Source organism: Schistocerca piceifrons, chromosome X (genome assembly GCF_021461385.2).
Source record: "Schistocerca piceifrons isolate TAMUIC-IGC-003096 chromosome X, iqSchPice1.1, whole genome shotgun sequence".
In the NCBI taxonomy this organism is placed as follows: Eukaryota; Metazoa; Arthropoda; class Insecta; order Orthoptera; family Acrididae; genus Schistocerca; species Schistocerca piceifrons.
In genome coordinates, this window is record NC_060149.1 from 399123245 (window position 1) to 399142677 (window position 19433).

At 39.0% G+C, this 19433-nt stretch overlaps 1 protein-coding gene across 1 annotated transcript in view; it reads right to left on the minus strand.

Annotated features, from left to right (window-relative positions):
- Positions 1 to 13161: 13161 nt before the first annotated feature.
- LOC124721745 (plasminogen activator inhibitor 1 RNA-binding protein-like) overlaps positions 13162 to 19433 on the minus strand; it is a 76559-nt gene continuing 70287 nt past the window's right edge. Inside the window, exon 8 of the mRNA XM_047246848.1 lies at positions 13162 to 18121. Coding sequence (XP_047102804.1) covers positions 18017 to 18121 — 105 coding nt within the window. The 3' untranslated portion in view covers positions 13162 to 18016. The remainder of the gene's footprint in view (positions 18122 to 19433) is intronic.

Consider the following 19433-nt stretch of genomic DNA (forward strand, 5'->3'; position numbering starts at 1 on the left):
TGGTTGCAAAATTATGTGGATCGGTACCTTTAGTCTGCGAGTCTGAGGCAGTGCTCAATGTTATGCAGAAGTGCAAAATTCTTTGCTATCTCATTTATTCAGCACAGTATATCAAAGCTTGCTGACCTCAGAAGTATAGCGACTACTTTGAGGCATTTACCTAGTTCCACAAACTCTGTTCTTGAAATTATTATTGTTATTTAAAACAGTTGTTTTCTAGACAAACTGCTCATGTGTTCTAACATATGTGTTATAAGAAACTGTCGTTTCGGATAAAAATAAATATTATTAATTAATCAGGATAGCAATTGATGCACACCTATCTCCTCCTCTGGGATTACGGTAATAAAGTTTTGGAAATCTAATAGTTCAGTGCCTTCCACTCAAGGATCCCTGTATCCAAGCAAATGCATTCAAAAGGCAAAAAACATCCTCATACTGTCCCGCTACCCTTTCAGCTATACATTACAAAGTATTATTCCAATCTGTCTTATACCACAAATGTAGAATGGTTGCGATTCTTGAGGCTAGAAAGATCACATTTGTACATCACTATATATTCCCTCAGTGCTTGTGCCCGTACGAGGACTGTTCAAAAAATTCTGGAACATTCGTAATTTCACACCAGCGGTGTGTTGGAGCAACATGCGGTTGGCATCCCAGGACACGCCTGTGTTTAATGTGTAACTGCCACTAGTTCCATTGTTCTGTGTCAGTTATTGGTCACTGCTGTATTGAGTAGAACGTTGTGTTACACAGTTTGCGAATTTCGAGATGGCAGATTTTGAGGAGCAATGTGTCTACATTAAATTTTGGGTGAGACTCAAGAAAACCTTTACACACACACACACACACACACACACACACACACACACACACACACACACACACACACCAAATAACACAGGAAGCCTACGGCCTTAGGCCATACTATGCGATACGAATAATTTAAAAATGACCAAACGGGAGTTAAAGATGACCCTCCTTCAGGACTCTTTGAAGTCTACCGACATCGCTCATGTCAAGAACATTCAACAAAATTGTGCATGCCAATCAAAGACTGGCTGTCCGAGAGATTACACAAGAGTGCACATTTCAAATGGATCATGTCATGTAATTCTGACACAGCATCTTGGAATGAATCGTGTTGCTGCCAAGATCGTCCCACAGCTCATGAGTCAAGACTATAAAGACCTTCACCTCAAAGTCTATCAAGAGCTTTTGGGTTGCGCAAATGAGAATGAGATGTTCCTTGAGAGAATCATAACTGGCTATGAGACATGGTTCTAAAGTTATGATGTTGAAACCAAGGTTCAATCTTCACAATGGGTTAAGAAAGGTTCTCCAGGACCGAAAAAAGCTCATCAGGTCAGGACAAATGTCAAAGCCATGATTATTGTTTTCTTTGACTTTGAAGGATTATTTCATCCTGAATTCATTCCACAGAGACCAACTGTTAATCGATGACACTATTGGGACGTGTTGCAAAACGCACCCACACATCCAGCCCTGTTGGTGTGTGACTATTGCCTAAAAAAAAGAAATCACTGTGCTGCCACACCCTCCATACTCTCAAGAACTTGTCCTTGTGGACTATTTCCAAAGTTGAAAACCCTGTTGAAAGGCCAAAGATTTTCAATGACAGTCAAAATAAAAATTAGCAGATGGCACTTCACGCGATCCAGCAGGAGATGTACCAAGACTGATTCCGAAAGTAGATACGGCATTGGACACCATGCACAATAAGTAAAAGGTAAGCGTAGAACAATTTTGTGGGCTAAGTTCCAGAATTTTTTTAATGGAACTGATATACATACTTGTTAATTGTATGTACCATTTATAAATGCCAAGGCATACTTATCAGGTTATGGTCAAAACCTGTAGTATCGTACTTTTGCTCCTACTAAGAATGAAACATTCATTTACATTAACCAACAACTGGACATGCATTCAAGTTCATAAGCATGATTACAATGTAGACTAGCTTCAGGATAGGACTCTAAGCTGTCCCACGGCGTCAATTTTGAGTAATACCATTACATGTGCAACAAGCCATGTACACTGTCCAGTCACATTAATGGAAACAGCTGTCAAAAGCCTGAACACCCATCTTTTGCAGCACTGACATGTGCAGGAAGGATCTATGAGGTTCTGCAAGGTTCCGACAGATGTGGAGCCATGTAAACTCCAGTGCCATGGCCAGCTGTGATAAGTTTCTCTGTTGAGGAGACATGGCATGAACTGCCCAATCGAAGTGGCGCCATATATTTTCGATTAGGTTCAAATCATAAGTATGGTAAACTCATTCTGGTGCTATTCGAAACAGGCACGCACAATATGTGCTGAGTGACGTCGTCCTGCTGGTAAATGCCTTGTTCCAAGGAAAAACTAACTGCATGTAGGGGTGGACATGATCCCCAAGGATATAGGTGTTTCTTCCTTTTTTTAAAAAAATGTGTCCAATATTTTGAGAGGTGATAGTACTCAGCAAAACATGAGTGACTAGTAAACACGGGCTCTCTTCTGCTGCAAGCTCCTTGCTTTCCATATTTGAGGAGGTAGTGTGGACCACAGCGAGTCAAAAAATGTCCAGCAAACATGGGCATACCTTAAGAGCTATGAACACTTGTTCCTCTTCGCATAACTGTGAAACATGCCTATTCTGCTAAGTGTTCATAGCTCTTAAGGTATGCATTTTAGAGCCCATGTTTACTGGACTTTCTTTGTTTTGGTGAATAGTACAACCTCTCAAAATATTTCACACTTTGTATGCATACTTGCATTGATCCATTGTGCCTTCTAGAACAATGAGATCACCTAGGGAATGCCCTCTGCCCTGGAACCTTCCGCACGTGGTGTTTCCTTTCAGACATTTCACACCGTACAATAGCCATCTGTCTGATGGGAGATAAGAGGTTATTTGTCTGAAAAGGCGACCTGCTGCCACTCAGTGGATGCCCGGTTGTGGTATTGGTGTGCCAAGTACAGCCATCATTGCCAATGAACAGCTGTCACAGCATGGGTGCACAAACCAGACACCTGCAGAGGCCCGAAGACACTTGGTTCATCTAGGTGGTCAGTTGCTGAACAGCTGCACATCCATTTGCCTGTACACATCTCTGCAGCTGTTATTCAACTTTTACATATATGGCCCATGGTGCTCCAGTTACCTTGGCACCAGTTGTGGATAGCACTGTTTCGCCATCCATGGTGTAATTTAACCACGGTGGCACATATCCAATTTACAAAGTTAGCTGTTTCAGCAATTCACCCACACTCAGCTCGAAAGTGCATAATCATACCCTTTTGGACATCAGATAAATTGCTCCTTTTCAAATTACAATGACCACATAGTTTTCTCCATCTGCATGACATACTTTATATACCCTCCACTGCTAGTGCTGCCACCAGTGGTTACTACATGTTGACATCGAAACATAGGTGGTGATCTCATTAATACGACTGGACCATGTATTATGTGCTTCGATAAACACACACACACACACACACACACACACACACACACACACACACACACACACACACACACACACACACACACACACGATTTAATAAGAAAACTTACCCCATATGTCATCTTCATAGCCACGAGAGAGAGAGAGAGAGAGAGAGAGAGAGAGAGTGAGTGTGTTGTCCTACATTTGTACCTTAAGAAAGTAGATTAGAATAGAACTTTACGATAGCATTTTATGTTCTACAGTACGTGTATCCTGAGGGTTTGCCATCACCAGCTTCCACAGTGCTTTGGTGACAACTTGTGTCCGTGGCTTTGTGGGGTCTGCACCACACTAACCCTGCCATCACTCTTACCAACCAAAATCTGGACTCGTGAGCGGGCCACAGTTTTCCCAGTACCCTAGGGTCCAACCAATAAGGTCTGTTAGCACTGACAACTTACACAAATACCACTGCTCTCGGTAGTTAACTGAGGGAAATCGGGCATTTCATTGTCCCTGGTGAGAGGTAATGCCTGAAATTTGGTATTCTTGGCACTGTGGATCTGAAGATTGAATTCCCTACTATTTCCAAAATGGAATGTGCCACACATCTAGCTACAACTACCATTCTGCATTCAAAGTCTTAATTCCCATTGCATGACCATAACGGCTTCAGAAACCTTTTTGCATGAATCACCTGTGTAAAAATGACAGCTCCACCAATGCGCTCCCCTTTTATATCTTGTATACACAATACTACCTCCATCTTTGTGCGAATATAGCTATGCCATGCCTTTTGTGATCTCAGTGTACATTATTGATTTGATTTTCATCTGATACTGGAGTGATACATCTGCGTATGAGGGAGCAGGATACGAGTTCGTTTGCATACAAGTTTTTTGTCCTTCCTTCTAGAAGTGGGAGGACAGCTGCCCTCCCCACCCTCTCCCTGGGTATGCACCGAATAGAAATGGCTACACATAATCGAGCAGCAATTACACTCAATTACACTGAGTAACAGAGGGAACATGCAAACCAGATTGTGTTAACAGCACATTGTTTCAAATCTTGAAACCAACACCAGAAAAAACGCATATTGAAGAGGATCCTCTAACTTTGTGCTCTTTTTTGCCCTGGATGGCAGTATATTATTGTGAAGTTTTTTTTCTCTTTCTTTGAGCGCCACGCACGCGCACACACACACACACACACACACACACACACACACACACACACACACACACACGTTTCACTATTACCGTGTTTGTTGGTTTCTGTTACAGAAACTTTCATTCTAGAATGAGGCTAACAAGACAACAGCAAAATGTGTCGAGGTAGGGAGTATATTTTGAAATATTTCTCCCATATACTAGGCAAGCTCAGAAGTGATGCAACAAATTTCTCTTGGCCAATGTCAGTTATAAAATGCAGAATATTTTGTCAGGCATCATGCAGTACTGCTGCTTCAGCCCCTTTAGTTTCATGAAATTCTGATACATAAACTTCAAAATGGCATCTGTAATAGAGAAGCGTTCCAAGCGGAGAGCTGTCACTGAGTTTTGGGGGAAAACCAGAAATCACATCTTCATAGGCACTTGCAGAAGTCTATGGATACATGGCAGTGAAACAAGGAACAGAGTCGGTGGGCAATATGTCCTTCAACAAGAGTCATGTAAACCTGTAATCTGCGTGCCAGCCGGCCACAGGCAGATGTGGCTCCTGCAATGTTGGAATGTGTGGACACTCATTGCAAGAGATTGACAGATCATAAACACCTCGCTGCTCAACTGGGTGTGTCTGTTGGTAGTGCTGACACACACTTGCACCAGTTTGGGTACTCAAAGGTGCATGCCGACTGGGTTCTCACCCCACAACACAAAACCATGGAGATCAACAACGGACCATCTGCGCAGAGTTACTTGGACATTATATGACTGATCATGACAATTTTTTGTTGAACGTTCACATGCAATGAAACATGGGTTCATCACTTTGAACTAGAAACAATAGTTGTCCATGGAGTCTCACTACACCACCTCTCCACTGAAGAAAAAGTTCAAAGCCACACCCTCAGCTGGTACAGTAATGGTGACCAACTTCTTACATCCTGAAGGGGTTATTCAGTTCCATTTATTCTCCCATGGTGTAACAATCCTCTCTGAAGTCTGTTGTGCTATCCTCAGTTAATATATGACACGACTTTAGCATGTTAGCCACCACAAAAATGCAGACATACTTATTGAAAACGCAAAGCCTCACGGAAGTCTGTGCACCCAAGAACAACTCAGGAAATTTGTTCTTCCTAGATCCGCCCTACAGCCCAGATCTCGCACCTTCTGACTTCAACTGTTTGGCCCAATGAAGGATGCTTTCTATGGGAAACAGTACATGGATAATGGTGAGGTTATTGATGCATCAACATGTTTGCTCCAATGTCTACTAGTAGAGTGGAACTATACGGGCATACAGGTCCTACCGATAAGGTGGCATACAGCCGTCGCACTGATGGGGATAGTGTTAAAAATTGGGTTTGTAGCCAAAAGAGTGGGTAATAACGTGGTGTATTGGAAACCTGAATGAAATCCACCTGCTTTCAGAAAAAGATACGCTACAGCGCTTACTGTTAGTAATATAGACGAAAATTCCTTCAAGACATTTCTGAGCACTTGATACGCTTTAAAAATACTAAGGCACAGCATGAAAATTTCAAACCAGCCTCACATTGCACGGAAATTTTAATTTGACAAATACAAACAATTTTGAGGCTACATAAGAAGCATCCAGCAAGCCAAACCTCAGCATGTATGGGGACACTTGGGACAGACTGACATGGCGTGGCTCAGGCAGCCATGTCTGATTTCCAGCCTATTAGAAACCCACCACATGAAGCGAAGTTTCATCAATCCCATATGCGCAGTCACACAGCATACGGTTCACTAACATAGAATGTTTTTATCATGGTTGCTGTTTGTGCCAGTAGGCTGACTTACAGATTGTGTCCTGTTCGGTATCATCTTTCGTCAGTTTTTGCAAAATAGCATATTAACAGTTTTTATTAGACAGGAACATCCAAATTTTAGTGAACATAACACTGTTTTTCAATTTTTAATCGAAGTTAACACACTTTCAATCTCTCCCTATGATATACATAACCAAGTTAAGATACTTTACTTGCCTGTCGTGAAAACCACTTTCAGGACAGTGCGAATAGTTTTGCAAGTGCCGGGTATGGTTTTAATCAATGTTTCAAAACTGCAGTAGAAAATTTTATATCCTTGTCACTTCTTTTTGCACCAGGGTTCTTAATGACATCGTCAGCCACACATGTGGAGAAATTGCTCTCCTCAGAGAATTACTCTTCCATTTTATATGAAAATCAAAGGTAGTTACATATTTCCAAATCCATTTCCAAATAACTTGTCATCAGCTTTGCCCTGCAGCTGGCAAAGTAAATTCCGGCACAAAACAGCCTTCACTTAACACTTTCGCTGCGACTGACGCTTATAAGCGGTCACTATCTGATTACTCCGTCTAGTTGCAGTGTCTAAGCTAGCATCATATAGTGTAAACTTTTGTTTTGTGGGGTCAGTTATCTGACGCATATTGTTCGTAATGGCGGCTAATGCACATTTGAATGACGCATGTGTGACCCCTATAGGTGTCCGACAGCATGTAGGGAAGCAGCCTACTCACACCTTATAAAATTCTCAGTCTTTCCATTGTGTGCCAGCCTAGTCCGCTGTAACTAGCTCTGACGTCATAAATGTTGCACAATACTTTAAAAATCAAGTAAATAACCTTAAACGTTTCTAGCATGTCAGGAGTAATACTAAATCAACATGTGTTGAATGCCAGTTCAATAACTTTCACCATTTTCGAAATTTGGACGTTTCTGTAAAAATCATTGGCGCGACAGGAAAGAGCTACAGACTTAAAAATTTATATTTAGATTCCTTTTTCATAATAATTTAGTAGAAACAGTATTCTGGATCTCACAAATTAAGATTTTTGTTGAAATTCACGATTTCCTGGTTTTTGTCTTAAAAATTAAGGAAGCAAGAAGCGAGATCCGCTATAATCAAAGATGTGAGAAGTTTCAATTGAATAACTATAAAACTCTAGCGATAGTGTATCTCCAAAGCGCAAGTTCAGAGCTCGTCTACTGCATGTAGTGTAATTAAATTAATTCTCTCCCCCAAAGTATTTTACTTAGCCACGTCACACTTTTATTATGATTACTTACCTGTGTGCTGATTGCACATTTAAACTGAGAGCTTGATCGGCCATCAGCAAAGGAAGCGATGATTTATTCAATAACAAAGTGGTGCATTACTAGCCCAGCAGCTAGTTGGGAGAGCCGATTTGATCAGGTGTTCCCTTAGTCGTCCACACCGCGGCTTTAGATATAAGAACGCTGCGCGAGGAAAGAAGGCCCCAGTTCTCTCCAGACGCTGAATAGCACACCACCTGTGTCGGGAGTCGCGTCGCATCGGTATCATTGCTATAAACAGCCTCGGATGCCGTATTAAGTTACTCGGGATACGCGTAACCATGAAATCATTTTCGAGTGAAGTGTTAATTCTGGGATGACTAATGATCTATCTTCAGTTTGCGTATGTCTTAGTTTCACATCCCGTCACGGGACAAACATTCTACCATTATTTAGCGTGGCATTTGATGAACATTATCATCAAATTATGGCGAGCATTCATTTAAACCTTTAATTTGAACAGTTATAGTTGCATCAGCGCATTAGACTCTGAACTGCTCTGGCAGTTGGATTGTGTGGATTTTTTTTTTTCATCTGTGACTTTCAGAATATAGCGAACTTTTTTCACGATCATTTTTGATTATGAATCCCAGACAATCTCCTAATTCCTCAGCTATAAGCTGTAGCTATAAGTGTATTTCTCAGATGAAGTGGGCACTAGGAATTCTAGTTACAGGTTTCACGTTTTGCTAATCACTTTCTGGTTGCCAAAATTGTAGTTAGAGCGCCAGTGTTGAGAATGGCGAAAGACAGCATAATTAATAGGAACATTTATATAACAATTAATTCCACCCGCTGCCCCACGTATGGTTAAACGGCCGGGAAATGCATCTTTTCTTTTCTGCATCTACATTACATTACAAACGAAACATTACACAGCAACGTAAAACCACCTGCCGCCCCACGAGCAGACTTCAAAACCTGACCACAATACAGTCAAGCTTATTTGAAGTAATGCATCTAAGGTGTCATCATTAAGTCGGTATAGAACATGATCCTACAGATCTTACAAGGTCTTGACATCGTCCTGTAGCTCAGGTGTGCTTAGGAGCATCGGTTACAAGCGGTACCTGCTGTTTCGGAGCGTTACCGGCCCGCACTCGCACGTTGCCTGGCCGCACTGGAGAGTTGCGCGCCTGTACCAATGCCACAGCGAAAGTGTTAAGCAGCTACCATGTAGACCATTTTGAACATACATTCTATTTCTTGCATTTTTTATGCAACACAAATTGGGAACATAAGCCATAATAGAATTTCCTCCATTACGAATTTCAGACGAAATAGAAGATTGAGTCATTTGCCACTGAAATTTCTCTTCTAAACCAACAGATGGCAGACGAGCAATAGATTTGAACCTGTCATCTGAACACACACCATTTGCTACAACTTATTGCATGCACTGATTTGTGCAGTTATCTGTGAAGACAATTTTTGGATAGACCTTTAGGATATATCAACACTCAGTCAAAGTGTGTCCAAAACGATACCCGATACTGTGAGCAAAAAGTTACAGCTAAAATGCAGTGGCTTAATTTATACTCAGACACAGATGACAGGGAGTACTTATGAATGTCTGTTCACTTAGGATACCAAACTTTAGCCACCTTGTGATCATGCACCATGTGAAAATTCCTTTGCAGACCCCTCCTAAATTTTCACGAGAAGTGGGAATGTAGAATAGTCAAGTTAACTTCAAAGGAGTGGTAATGCATCCACTACCAGTGGAGTAATTCTTCTGGCGACATCTCTCCATTTTTGTTAGCTGAAGATAAATGAGAAAGGTTTATAATTTATATAAAAAACAGCTACCAGCCACATGTATGGTTTAAAATAATAAACCTTTTTAAACCATACATGTGGCTGGTAGCTGTTTTTTATATAAACTATAAACCTTAAGTACAACAGCCACGTTTCTCAACATGTCGACTTTCGACAAAATAGCGATAAATGAGAAAGTTGTATAAACACAGCTATCATTGATCTCGGGATAAAACATCACTGTGATCAACTCAAATGATTACTATAGGTTTAATGTCTTATGTTAAAATAACAGCTGTCTTTCTTGGGTAGACTGTGGTACCCATGTACTACAGTTCTCCGATAGCAACTGATTAAAGGACTCGCTTTTGTCTAAATTCAATGCGATTGCAAATCAGTGGTGTTCGTGTTATCATTTGGTATTTTGCAATTATTCTTTCACTGCCGAACTAGTGTGTATATAATAAGGATGTTTTTTTCGATAAAACAGCTTTCTGGATAATTGTGCCTCAATACATCAAACAGCATGGTAAAGCCACACTGTGAACTGTAACAAATTGTTGAAAATTCCTAGTTTCATATCTGAGGAAAGCCGAATCTACAATTTTCGGAAATTCAGGGTTGTACCTGTTTGGTTCCAGTATTGTGACTTAACTATACATTGCGTAAATATTGCAAATTATTAAAATACAGGGTGCACAAAAAAGAATCATTTGATTTTTTAAAAAAATAATAACTATTATGGTATTTGAGGTATGTGTGTGTGAACAATGTACTGTTGGAAAGAGCAAACATGGCTCCCACTAGGCAGCAGCAGTATGCACCCACTTCAGTTCTAGTAAAAATGATGTCGAGACAACAGAAAGGGTGTGTTCTAAGATTTGCTCAGTGCGCCAGTAATAACTGTTCACTATGATTTTTGTCCTAGGTATGATGTGGATCATCCTGTAGCACAGAGCATTAGACAAAGGCATGAACAATTCCGAGAAACAAGTTATTTGTTTAAAGGCAAATCACCAGACCATCCCCGAGTGCGACACAGACGACTAACGCATCCCCCATAGTTTCACAAGGAGTCCACAGAAATCTGTTTGCCGTGCAGCTCAACAGCTCAATATGCCCCAGTGTCAGTCTGGCTTGTGTTGCACCAATGTTCACACATGAAACCACACAAAATTCAGCTACTGGAAGTTTTTCGTGAAGGTGACAAACAACATTTAGAGTTCTGCCGGCTGGAGTGGCCGTGCAGTTCTGGGCGCTACAGTCAGGAACCGCGTGACCGCTACAGTTGCAGGTTCGAATCCTGCCTCGGGCATGGGTGTGTGTGATGTCCTTAGGTTAGTTAGGTTTAATTAGTTCTAAGTTCTAGGCAACTGATGACCTCAGAAGTTGCATAGTGCTCAGAGCCATTTGAACCATTTTTTAGAGTTCTGCAATTTTGTTCTTGGCAAGATGGAGAATGAGTTTTCCTCCACTCTGTGTGTTTAGTAACAAGGCAACATTCAATTTAAATGAGAAGGTGAACCATCATCATGTGAGAATATGGGTTACGGGGCATGAGGTTGTACAACTTGAAAGGAACTCTTCGAAATTTAATGTGTTTTGTGCAGTTTCACAGGAAATGGTGTATGCTCCATTTTTCTTTTCCAAGTACACTGTTACAGGAAGTACATACTCAATATCTTGAGAACTTGCTTTTCCCACAGTTGGAGACCGATTCAAACGACTTTATTTATAAACAGGATGGGGCACCACCACACTAGCAGCTGGAACTGCAGGAATTTTTAAATCTAAGGATTACTGAACGATAAGTAGTTCACACTGGAAGAAATGATTCAAGCTTAAATAACTGGCCTCCAAGGCCACTGGAACTGACTGTACGTGATTATTTCTTGTGGGGGTTTATAAAAGACTGTTTATGTGCCTCCATTACAAAGAACAATTAACGAACTGAGACAATGCATTAACAGCAGCTGTGGAAACTGTTGCTCAAGACAGGCTTGCTGCAGAGTGGGAACAATTTGAATACCATATTTATACATGCTGTGCATCTCGGGGGAGGGGCATATTTAACACCTATGAAAAGATATGGAAAATTTCTCATTCATCAAAAAACAAATTCATTGCATATGTTTGTTAGTTTCAAAAATACAGATGTGTCAAATGGGATTCTGTTTGATATACCCTGTATAATCCAACTACTATATTGAAAGATAATTACTGAGAAATTTTTGTTGTAACTAATCAAAGTCAGTGACTTAACACCTGCTCACAATATCTGTGAACAAAGAGGATAAAGCCAAATTTCAGATGTTAAGCTATGCTGTTACCTGTTAGAAGCTATTTCCAAAAACATCTAAAATGTTGTAGTTCAATACTCCATACGAAAATGTAAACTGGTAATTGAGTTTTCTTCTCCCACCTCAGTGGTGATCAAATTACTACGTAACTTTCCAATAGTGAACCTCAAAATAACTGCTTCATCACTAATTGCATGTGTAGCTGTTTTCCATAGTCACTGCACAACTAAGGTAACAACTTCAATCTTGTGCCACGAACTCTCACAACAAAATAAATTACACTTCTGCCACACTATTTTTAATGTTGCAACCAAGTTGTGTGGCTGCTCAGTGCACAACAAAAGTTTCAAAGTTCATTTTTCCAGTACTACTCACCCCTTTCTTTCCATCACCAAATGTTTTCCTTGTACACTGCACTTCAGATTTCTAAATGTAATGTGTGATTTTTAACTTTAACTATCAGATCACTTTCAACCAAACTTTGTACATATATCACTTAGTGTCTGGAAAAAACCCACTGGTGGGAGAGGGGGGTGGGGGGTGAAAAGACCCCTACCTCTCGAACAGGTGGTTGGGGTGGGGGAGGGGGTGTGAAAAAGTGCAACTCTCAGAAATCTAATAGCAGGACTAGATTCATCCAGTGTTTGAGAATGACAGTACGTAGTGACTTGCAACAAAGTTTACACAAAATATTAAACCTTTACCTAACACTTTCTCACTCATGCCCTCCACAAAATGATGGAAGGAAGAAAGGTTCACTTACTACATTTTCACTGTTCATGCAGTAAAACTGCTGCATGGTTTATGACAATTTCTTACTTTTTTACTGCTAACTATTCACAACACTTTAGCAGACAGTGCCCACACATACAACTGGATATGCCTGCAAAATTATACAACTGTACGACACAATTCAGAAGATACGTCAAATATTGAGTTGCATGAAAACTTAACTGCAGGGCTAAATTCATTACATACACATATGAATTACATGCACAAATGTGTCAAATGTTTGGTATATGTGAAATATACATATGACATGTTAGGAAACTACTACTAAAACCCCTGGATCAATTTCAACCAAACTTCATACGTATATTAGTTACAATTCTGTGGGTTAAAAACAGGGATACTGAAGCCAAGAGGAAAGGATGTACATACATGTCTGGAGGATGAGGACTAGAATCAATACATACCCAGGCAACGCCTGGTACTATTCTACACAAGCTCATTAATGTCTTAAAACCAGTAATGTGTGTTGGGCGCACGCACAACACACACACACACACACACACACACACACACACACACACACACACACAGTATCACATGCCACATCAGTTTCCGGAGTTTGGGTGAGATACGATAAACAAAATTAACCCAAGAAATAGGAGGCACTTTTATGGAATTCATTAAATGAGCATACATAATGAGTTATGTAACTTTACAATTTGTACACTATGTTACCAAACTAAGGTAGTCTACACCAGATAGAGACGCTTGCTTTTTGGCGTTTAATATCCTGTGACACACACTTTGTTAATTAAGTTTTTACTCCAATAACTTATCACAAGAAATATCACTGAGAGGCAATAATTTGTTCTTTTGGAGTGCCTGCACAATTTATGATGGTCCAACACATTTCTCCATTAACAGAGAATATTTCATTGCAGAATTCCTTTACAGTGGGGTGATAAAGATGCTACTCCACAGACCCCACAATGGACAGGGAGAAATACCCCTTTAAAATATAAGGCTGCCTTAAAAATAATCTGTGTCCATACCACTCATATCTGAGTGCACACACAGGTACACCCACACACAAAGAAGAAAAAGAAAAAAATCACTAAGTTATTCAAATTAGTTCAACAAACTAATTTACTTCAGTAAAAATTTTTAACTCCATGAAACACTTGTTTGAATTAAAACTGACAGGTATTGTATGTACTGTACTTGTGGCATGCATTAACACACAGTAAATTCCAACGAACAAGAATCTCTTTGACATTCTGCTAAACAGACATTTATAAGAAATTCATTGAAATTAAATCCATTTAATTTTCCAAAATTAGAATGAAGCTTTGCATACACTTCCAAAATTTAATCAATTCACAGTATAACTTAAAAGTCTTACATTGTATATATATGTACAAAATTTAACATTTTAAGTTCAGTAACAAATTTCCTTTACAAACAAACTGAAATTCTGAAGCTGCTATTACATTACTGTACAGGTGCTTTAACTATAAGTGATAAAAAAATTACACTTAACTTCAAAACAGAGTACCTGCTTGAATCAGAATCACAGGTCAATGTGAACTACAAGTGTAACTGTAACAGCAGCTTCTTTAAGAAGAAAATAGCTTAAATTTTATCTATTTTCTGGCATGGACATTCATAAAAATCAGTTTCAATTTTAGAACATTAAGTTCACTGCTCCATGCAGAAAATTGTTATTAAATGTTTAAGTATTTGATAACAAATAAAATTACATACTTGAGTTTTTTCAAACGAGCAATGAGTTTACACTTCCACATAATTCAGAGTAGGTTCTGTTTACTTATCTCAAAAGATGACTTATCACACCAGCATTAAATAAGGTCTACTATGACCAACTTTCAACTTAAAGAGCAAACTGGCTGATGAGACAGCAGAAGCAAACACAAATATTTAACTTTATGCAAAAATTAACTAAAAAACTCAATTATTCCGATTCTCAACACTTTTTCATTGAAAGTATAGTAACCAAAAGAGTCTGTTCCACTCAAACTGTAACAATTATTTGAATACAGCAAACACACAGCCCCATCTCCGTAGAACACACTTCCAATGAGCTAATTAAAGTCAGTCTTTTCCAAATACACATGTACTATTCACATACACTATCCACTTGTGTCCCAAACAGCCTTTTCCCATCATACAAATATGGTTAAGTTGAATTCACGGAACAATGCACCTGCCTGGCACTGCTCTGAACACTTTATTGAACCAAAAATGCTGTCACTTATTCACAGGAGCCTGGAGCTCATCTTGCAGATTAAGGCTTAAAGTGACTGACAAGGCACGAACAGTACAAGACTGTACTGCTCAGTGTATCTTAACACTGCACCACCAGAACATTTAAAGATCTCACTGGCTTTAACCCTGTTCAAGTCAAAGATTCAGTACTGATTACAAGTTCAACTGGAATCAAACACTGTTTGACAACTGCTTTTACATTTTGAAGGGGAACAAGTACACATTTCACACTGAAATTAAACCTGTTCCATAATAACAAAGAAAAAAACTTTTCTCCATACAGACAGAACCAAACACACTAACTACTTCACTTAGTCAATTACCCTCAGAAGATGCACACTATCATTTAACATAAGAAAATTTGTTCACATTTTTATATCAACAACAAAAACACCTGATACAGTTTATCAGTAAGAAATTAACTGAAAATTTCTGGAAGCCACTAACACAGAAATTACACACACACACACACACACACACACACACACACACACACACTATTTACTGCAGACAACATCACTACTACACTGTAACATCGTAATTCAACAACATGCAGTTACCATTCCATTATTTATGACATCAATGGGAGGGATACAATGGAGAAAGTGCTGGGGAAAGGGAGTGGATGAACGGAACTAAACATCTACAAAAGATTCTTCTGAACTGTCCAATAACCTGTCAGATTTCCTTAAGGAAGTATTTTATAATAAATTTAATCTTAAGGCTGCAGATCTGAAGCCTTTTCCCCCGCAAATAATGTAATTTAAGATGGTGCGTAGTGTGTGAATCTCATTTCACTAAAAAATATTTTGACAAACCATTCAGTACAGAGCCATGCTCTGTTCTGACAGATGGTAAGAACACCAATCACACTTTAAGAAGTAGAGCTAATTTACAATACTGGAATTATAGCATCCCTAATTATGCGCTCCACAGCAGTTCTGCTTTATACTGTAATGGAAACTTGTATTCAAATCGTATCTTAGTAACAGCTGCTAGGCATTTACATAGGCTCCTGAATCATAATGATACAGAAGTCTATAACAATGTATTCAGATTCTTTCTCTTAGAATCTAAAAATTAACAACCATATTCCTGATTATTAATGTTAATTCAATTTTCAGACTTTTGAGGAATGAAAATTTTATTTGACTGTACAGTGCTGCTTACAGCAACGAATAATAGAATCTGCAAGTAAGCTGAAAGCAAGTATCACTGAACACAAAACTGTCAGAATTTGCATTCATTTTAATTTGTTGGGTGTGAGCAAAAGAAAGTTTCTGTCTAGAAACTGTACGCAATATTGTATTTCCAAATCTCTAGAACGACATGGCAGTGATGTCCTTGCCTTCACAGAATGTCGCATCACTGGTTATTACAATGAAAATTTTTTTCTTTGGAACATCACTTCTTAACATATGCAAAATTTTGTAGTATGAAGGACTAGAAAAAATACAGAAGTTAACAACTGACGAGCAACATCTATCCGGCCTCCACAATATGGACATGTGTTCACACAAACACGGTTGCTGACACTCGAGCTTTCAGAAATTTTTAATTATTTCTTGGTTTTTATGAAGCACAGAAGTAATAGGATGACAGGGTAGTCAACAGGTAATTGAGAAAAGGTAAAAACCAAATTTTGAATTTAAAGGAAGCCAAGTGGCAGAACAGGCTTGTGAAATAATGCCCACCACCCCTACAGCTTTTTTTTCCTTCAATATTCTATCAGAATAAGAGAAACGAGTAATCCTTCAGAAAACAAAATCCATCTAATCCACATGCACTTGTCCGCCAGTCTATATGTGCACTTCTGTTCCTATTTTTGCATCTAATATGAAGACACTACTACTGTGATATATCTAGTACTTTTTTTTTACATTTACATTACCTTTAAAAATCAGAGCTATTACTAAAATATAGAGGTTCATTTCTTTTGCAAACAATCTCACTTCAAACATGTACCAGGCATCACCTTGACAAATTTAGTTCCCACCTTGGGGGGTCACCTGCCCTATGACGACGAAAGCAACAGTACATCATCCTCTCATGCCGCCCCCCTCCCCCCTTCTCTCTCTCTCTCTCTCTCTCTCTCTCTCTCTCTCTCTCTCTCTCTCTCTCTCTCTCTCTCTCTCCCTCCCGCCCCCCCCCCCCCACACACACACACAAAATACATCTATGTTCATTAGCCAAACATCTTGAGAGATGTACTACCTGTAACTGAGGCACTTCCAGGAAGTTTAATGACATTTTGAAATAATAATGATGAACAAGAAAATTACATATCAATTACACAGTTATAATTTAATACTGAACATGATACCTCTGGTCAGAAAGGATCCTCACAGAAGAATACAGAGTAGAATCCGCTCTTCTGTGAACAGTACACCAACATTTGTTAACTGGAGTACAAAATGTTACTATTAAGACTATATGTAGTTGTTGATATTGCTCTTCTTTGTTTCTAAAGCTTATCCACTGTAACAAGGGTCACACACTTCCCCAATTTGTATATTCGAACTGCAGAAGACATACTCCTCGTTAACAACCAATGTAAACATCAAGGTTAATGACTGGTACATTTGTCCCTCTCCCTTAACACACAAGAAAATTTGTTTTATAAAATTAACAGCTGTCTGTTAAATTTGTATATTCGAACTGCAGAAGACATACTCCCCATTGACAGCCAATGTAATCATGAAGGTTAATGGTTACTACATTCATCCCTTCCTCTCCCTCAACACACAAGAAAATTTGTTTTATAAAATTAACAGCTGACTGTTCTCAAATTCACACTGTTTTGATACAAAGAGGAATTTAAATCACACTACCCTCAGTGGTCAGCCTAATAACGTTCACTGTTAAGTGTGTGTATTAATTTTCCACACTGCACACCAAAAATTTACCTAACAGACAGCAAAACACAAGCAGCAGAATTTCTCTCTCTCTCTCTCTCTCTCTCTCTCTCTCTCTCTCTCTCTCTCACACACACACACACACACACACACACACACACACACACACACACACACACACACACACACCTCCCTTGCCCCCTTTCTTCCACTGCTAACATATCAACACGGATTAAAAACTTGCAAGAAAAATCTAACTTTAGAGCATTATTGATAAATTCATTTTGCACAAACTGAACTTCTTAATTTTAGTACAATATGCACTCAGCAACAAATTGTTGACTAGCCTGGTAAATTTTATGCAAGAGATGGGAAGTCATGGTCGTCATCAAACTTTGGAGCACTCTGCTGCCGAGGACTACGATTCTGGAAATTCTCTTGTCTGTCAAATCGGTCTCTCATCTGAAACAGAAATATTCCTCAAAAACTTGTCAGTCAGATGTTCTCTTAAATGAATCTTCTAATCTAGCCAATATTGTTAACTGTCAATACACCATCACACCTCTTGGTCATTTTTTATTTAATGTAATATAAGTTATTGTCAAACAAGAAATAGCATTAAATTATCACACACAGCTGCAGTGATGGAACAGTTTAGGCTACAAGAAACAATCCTGTATTAACTATGTGGTCTCTCTTTCTGAAGACACTGGCACAGCCCAAAGAAGTCACAAACTGAAATAGCATGCAAGTGATGTATGAGTGCATTGGCATGTACATACCTGGGCTCATGCAACTGGAACTGGGTAAATGAGGTTTTTTAAACCTATTTTCTAGTTATACCACTAAAATCAAACACCTGCATTATCATCCGAATGTGAATTCTGGCTCATCAAAACTTTATATTTGGGTTAAAACATATCTGTCAGACAAATACAATATAGAGGAAGTTTCCATAATCAGCAAATTTTACAGTAAAAAGCATCTATGGGAAGAAGTGTCAGTCCACAAAGCAAACCAATCAAAGCACAGACTTGTGCAACAATGTCTGACAAAATCTTAGTCCTCTGTTCACACAATCAGATGTCAGTGACACTGCCTTGCAACCTGAGAGACCGAACACACAATTCTTTGTTCTGGAGCAAGTTACAAAATAAGAGTTTTACTGTTGTGACTCAATTATTCTCTTGTTTTACCATCTAAAGATTTGTTCCTGCCAGTCATAATTCTTATTTAATATGTACATCACAATTCTTATTTAGTTTATTCAGACAATTTTCAGCAGCAATTTGTGATGTTTTTGCAACACTACAGCAGCTCAGAAAGCAAGCATCACAGCTAACTCGTCCCAGTGTAATGAAAACACATGAAAATTGGAATTATTTCCCAAAATTACTTCTACACAGATAAAAATCTGGACACAGCAGCAAAGCTTAATGTTAAAAAGGGAACCCTCATCCCATTCTGTCATTAGCAGAAGTATCAATTTTGTATGGCTACACACAGTATGCAAAGAAAACTTTATTTAACAGATGGTACATATTGTTCAATATGTCCAAAACAGGAAACTTACAACTTTACGTGTTGCAAGAAATCCTAGCCTTTTATCTCAATGAAGTCTATCCGCTGAAGACAGTTGCTGCAGTTTGACTACTATCTGAAAAGTCAAGCAGCTTTAGAGGAAATAGAACCAATGATTCATCACTGTTAGATCTGATATATGTGCATCTGTCTACAAAGCAATATTGGCTGTGTATGTGGTGAATCAGTTACT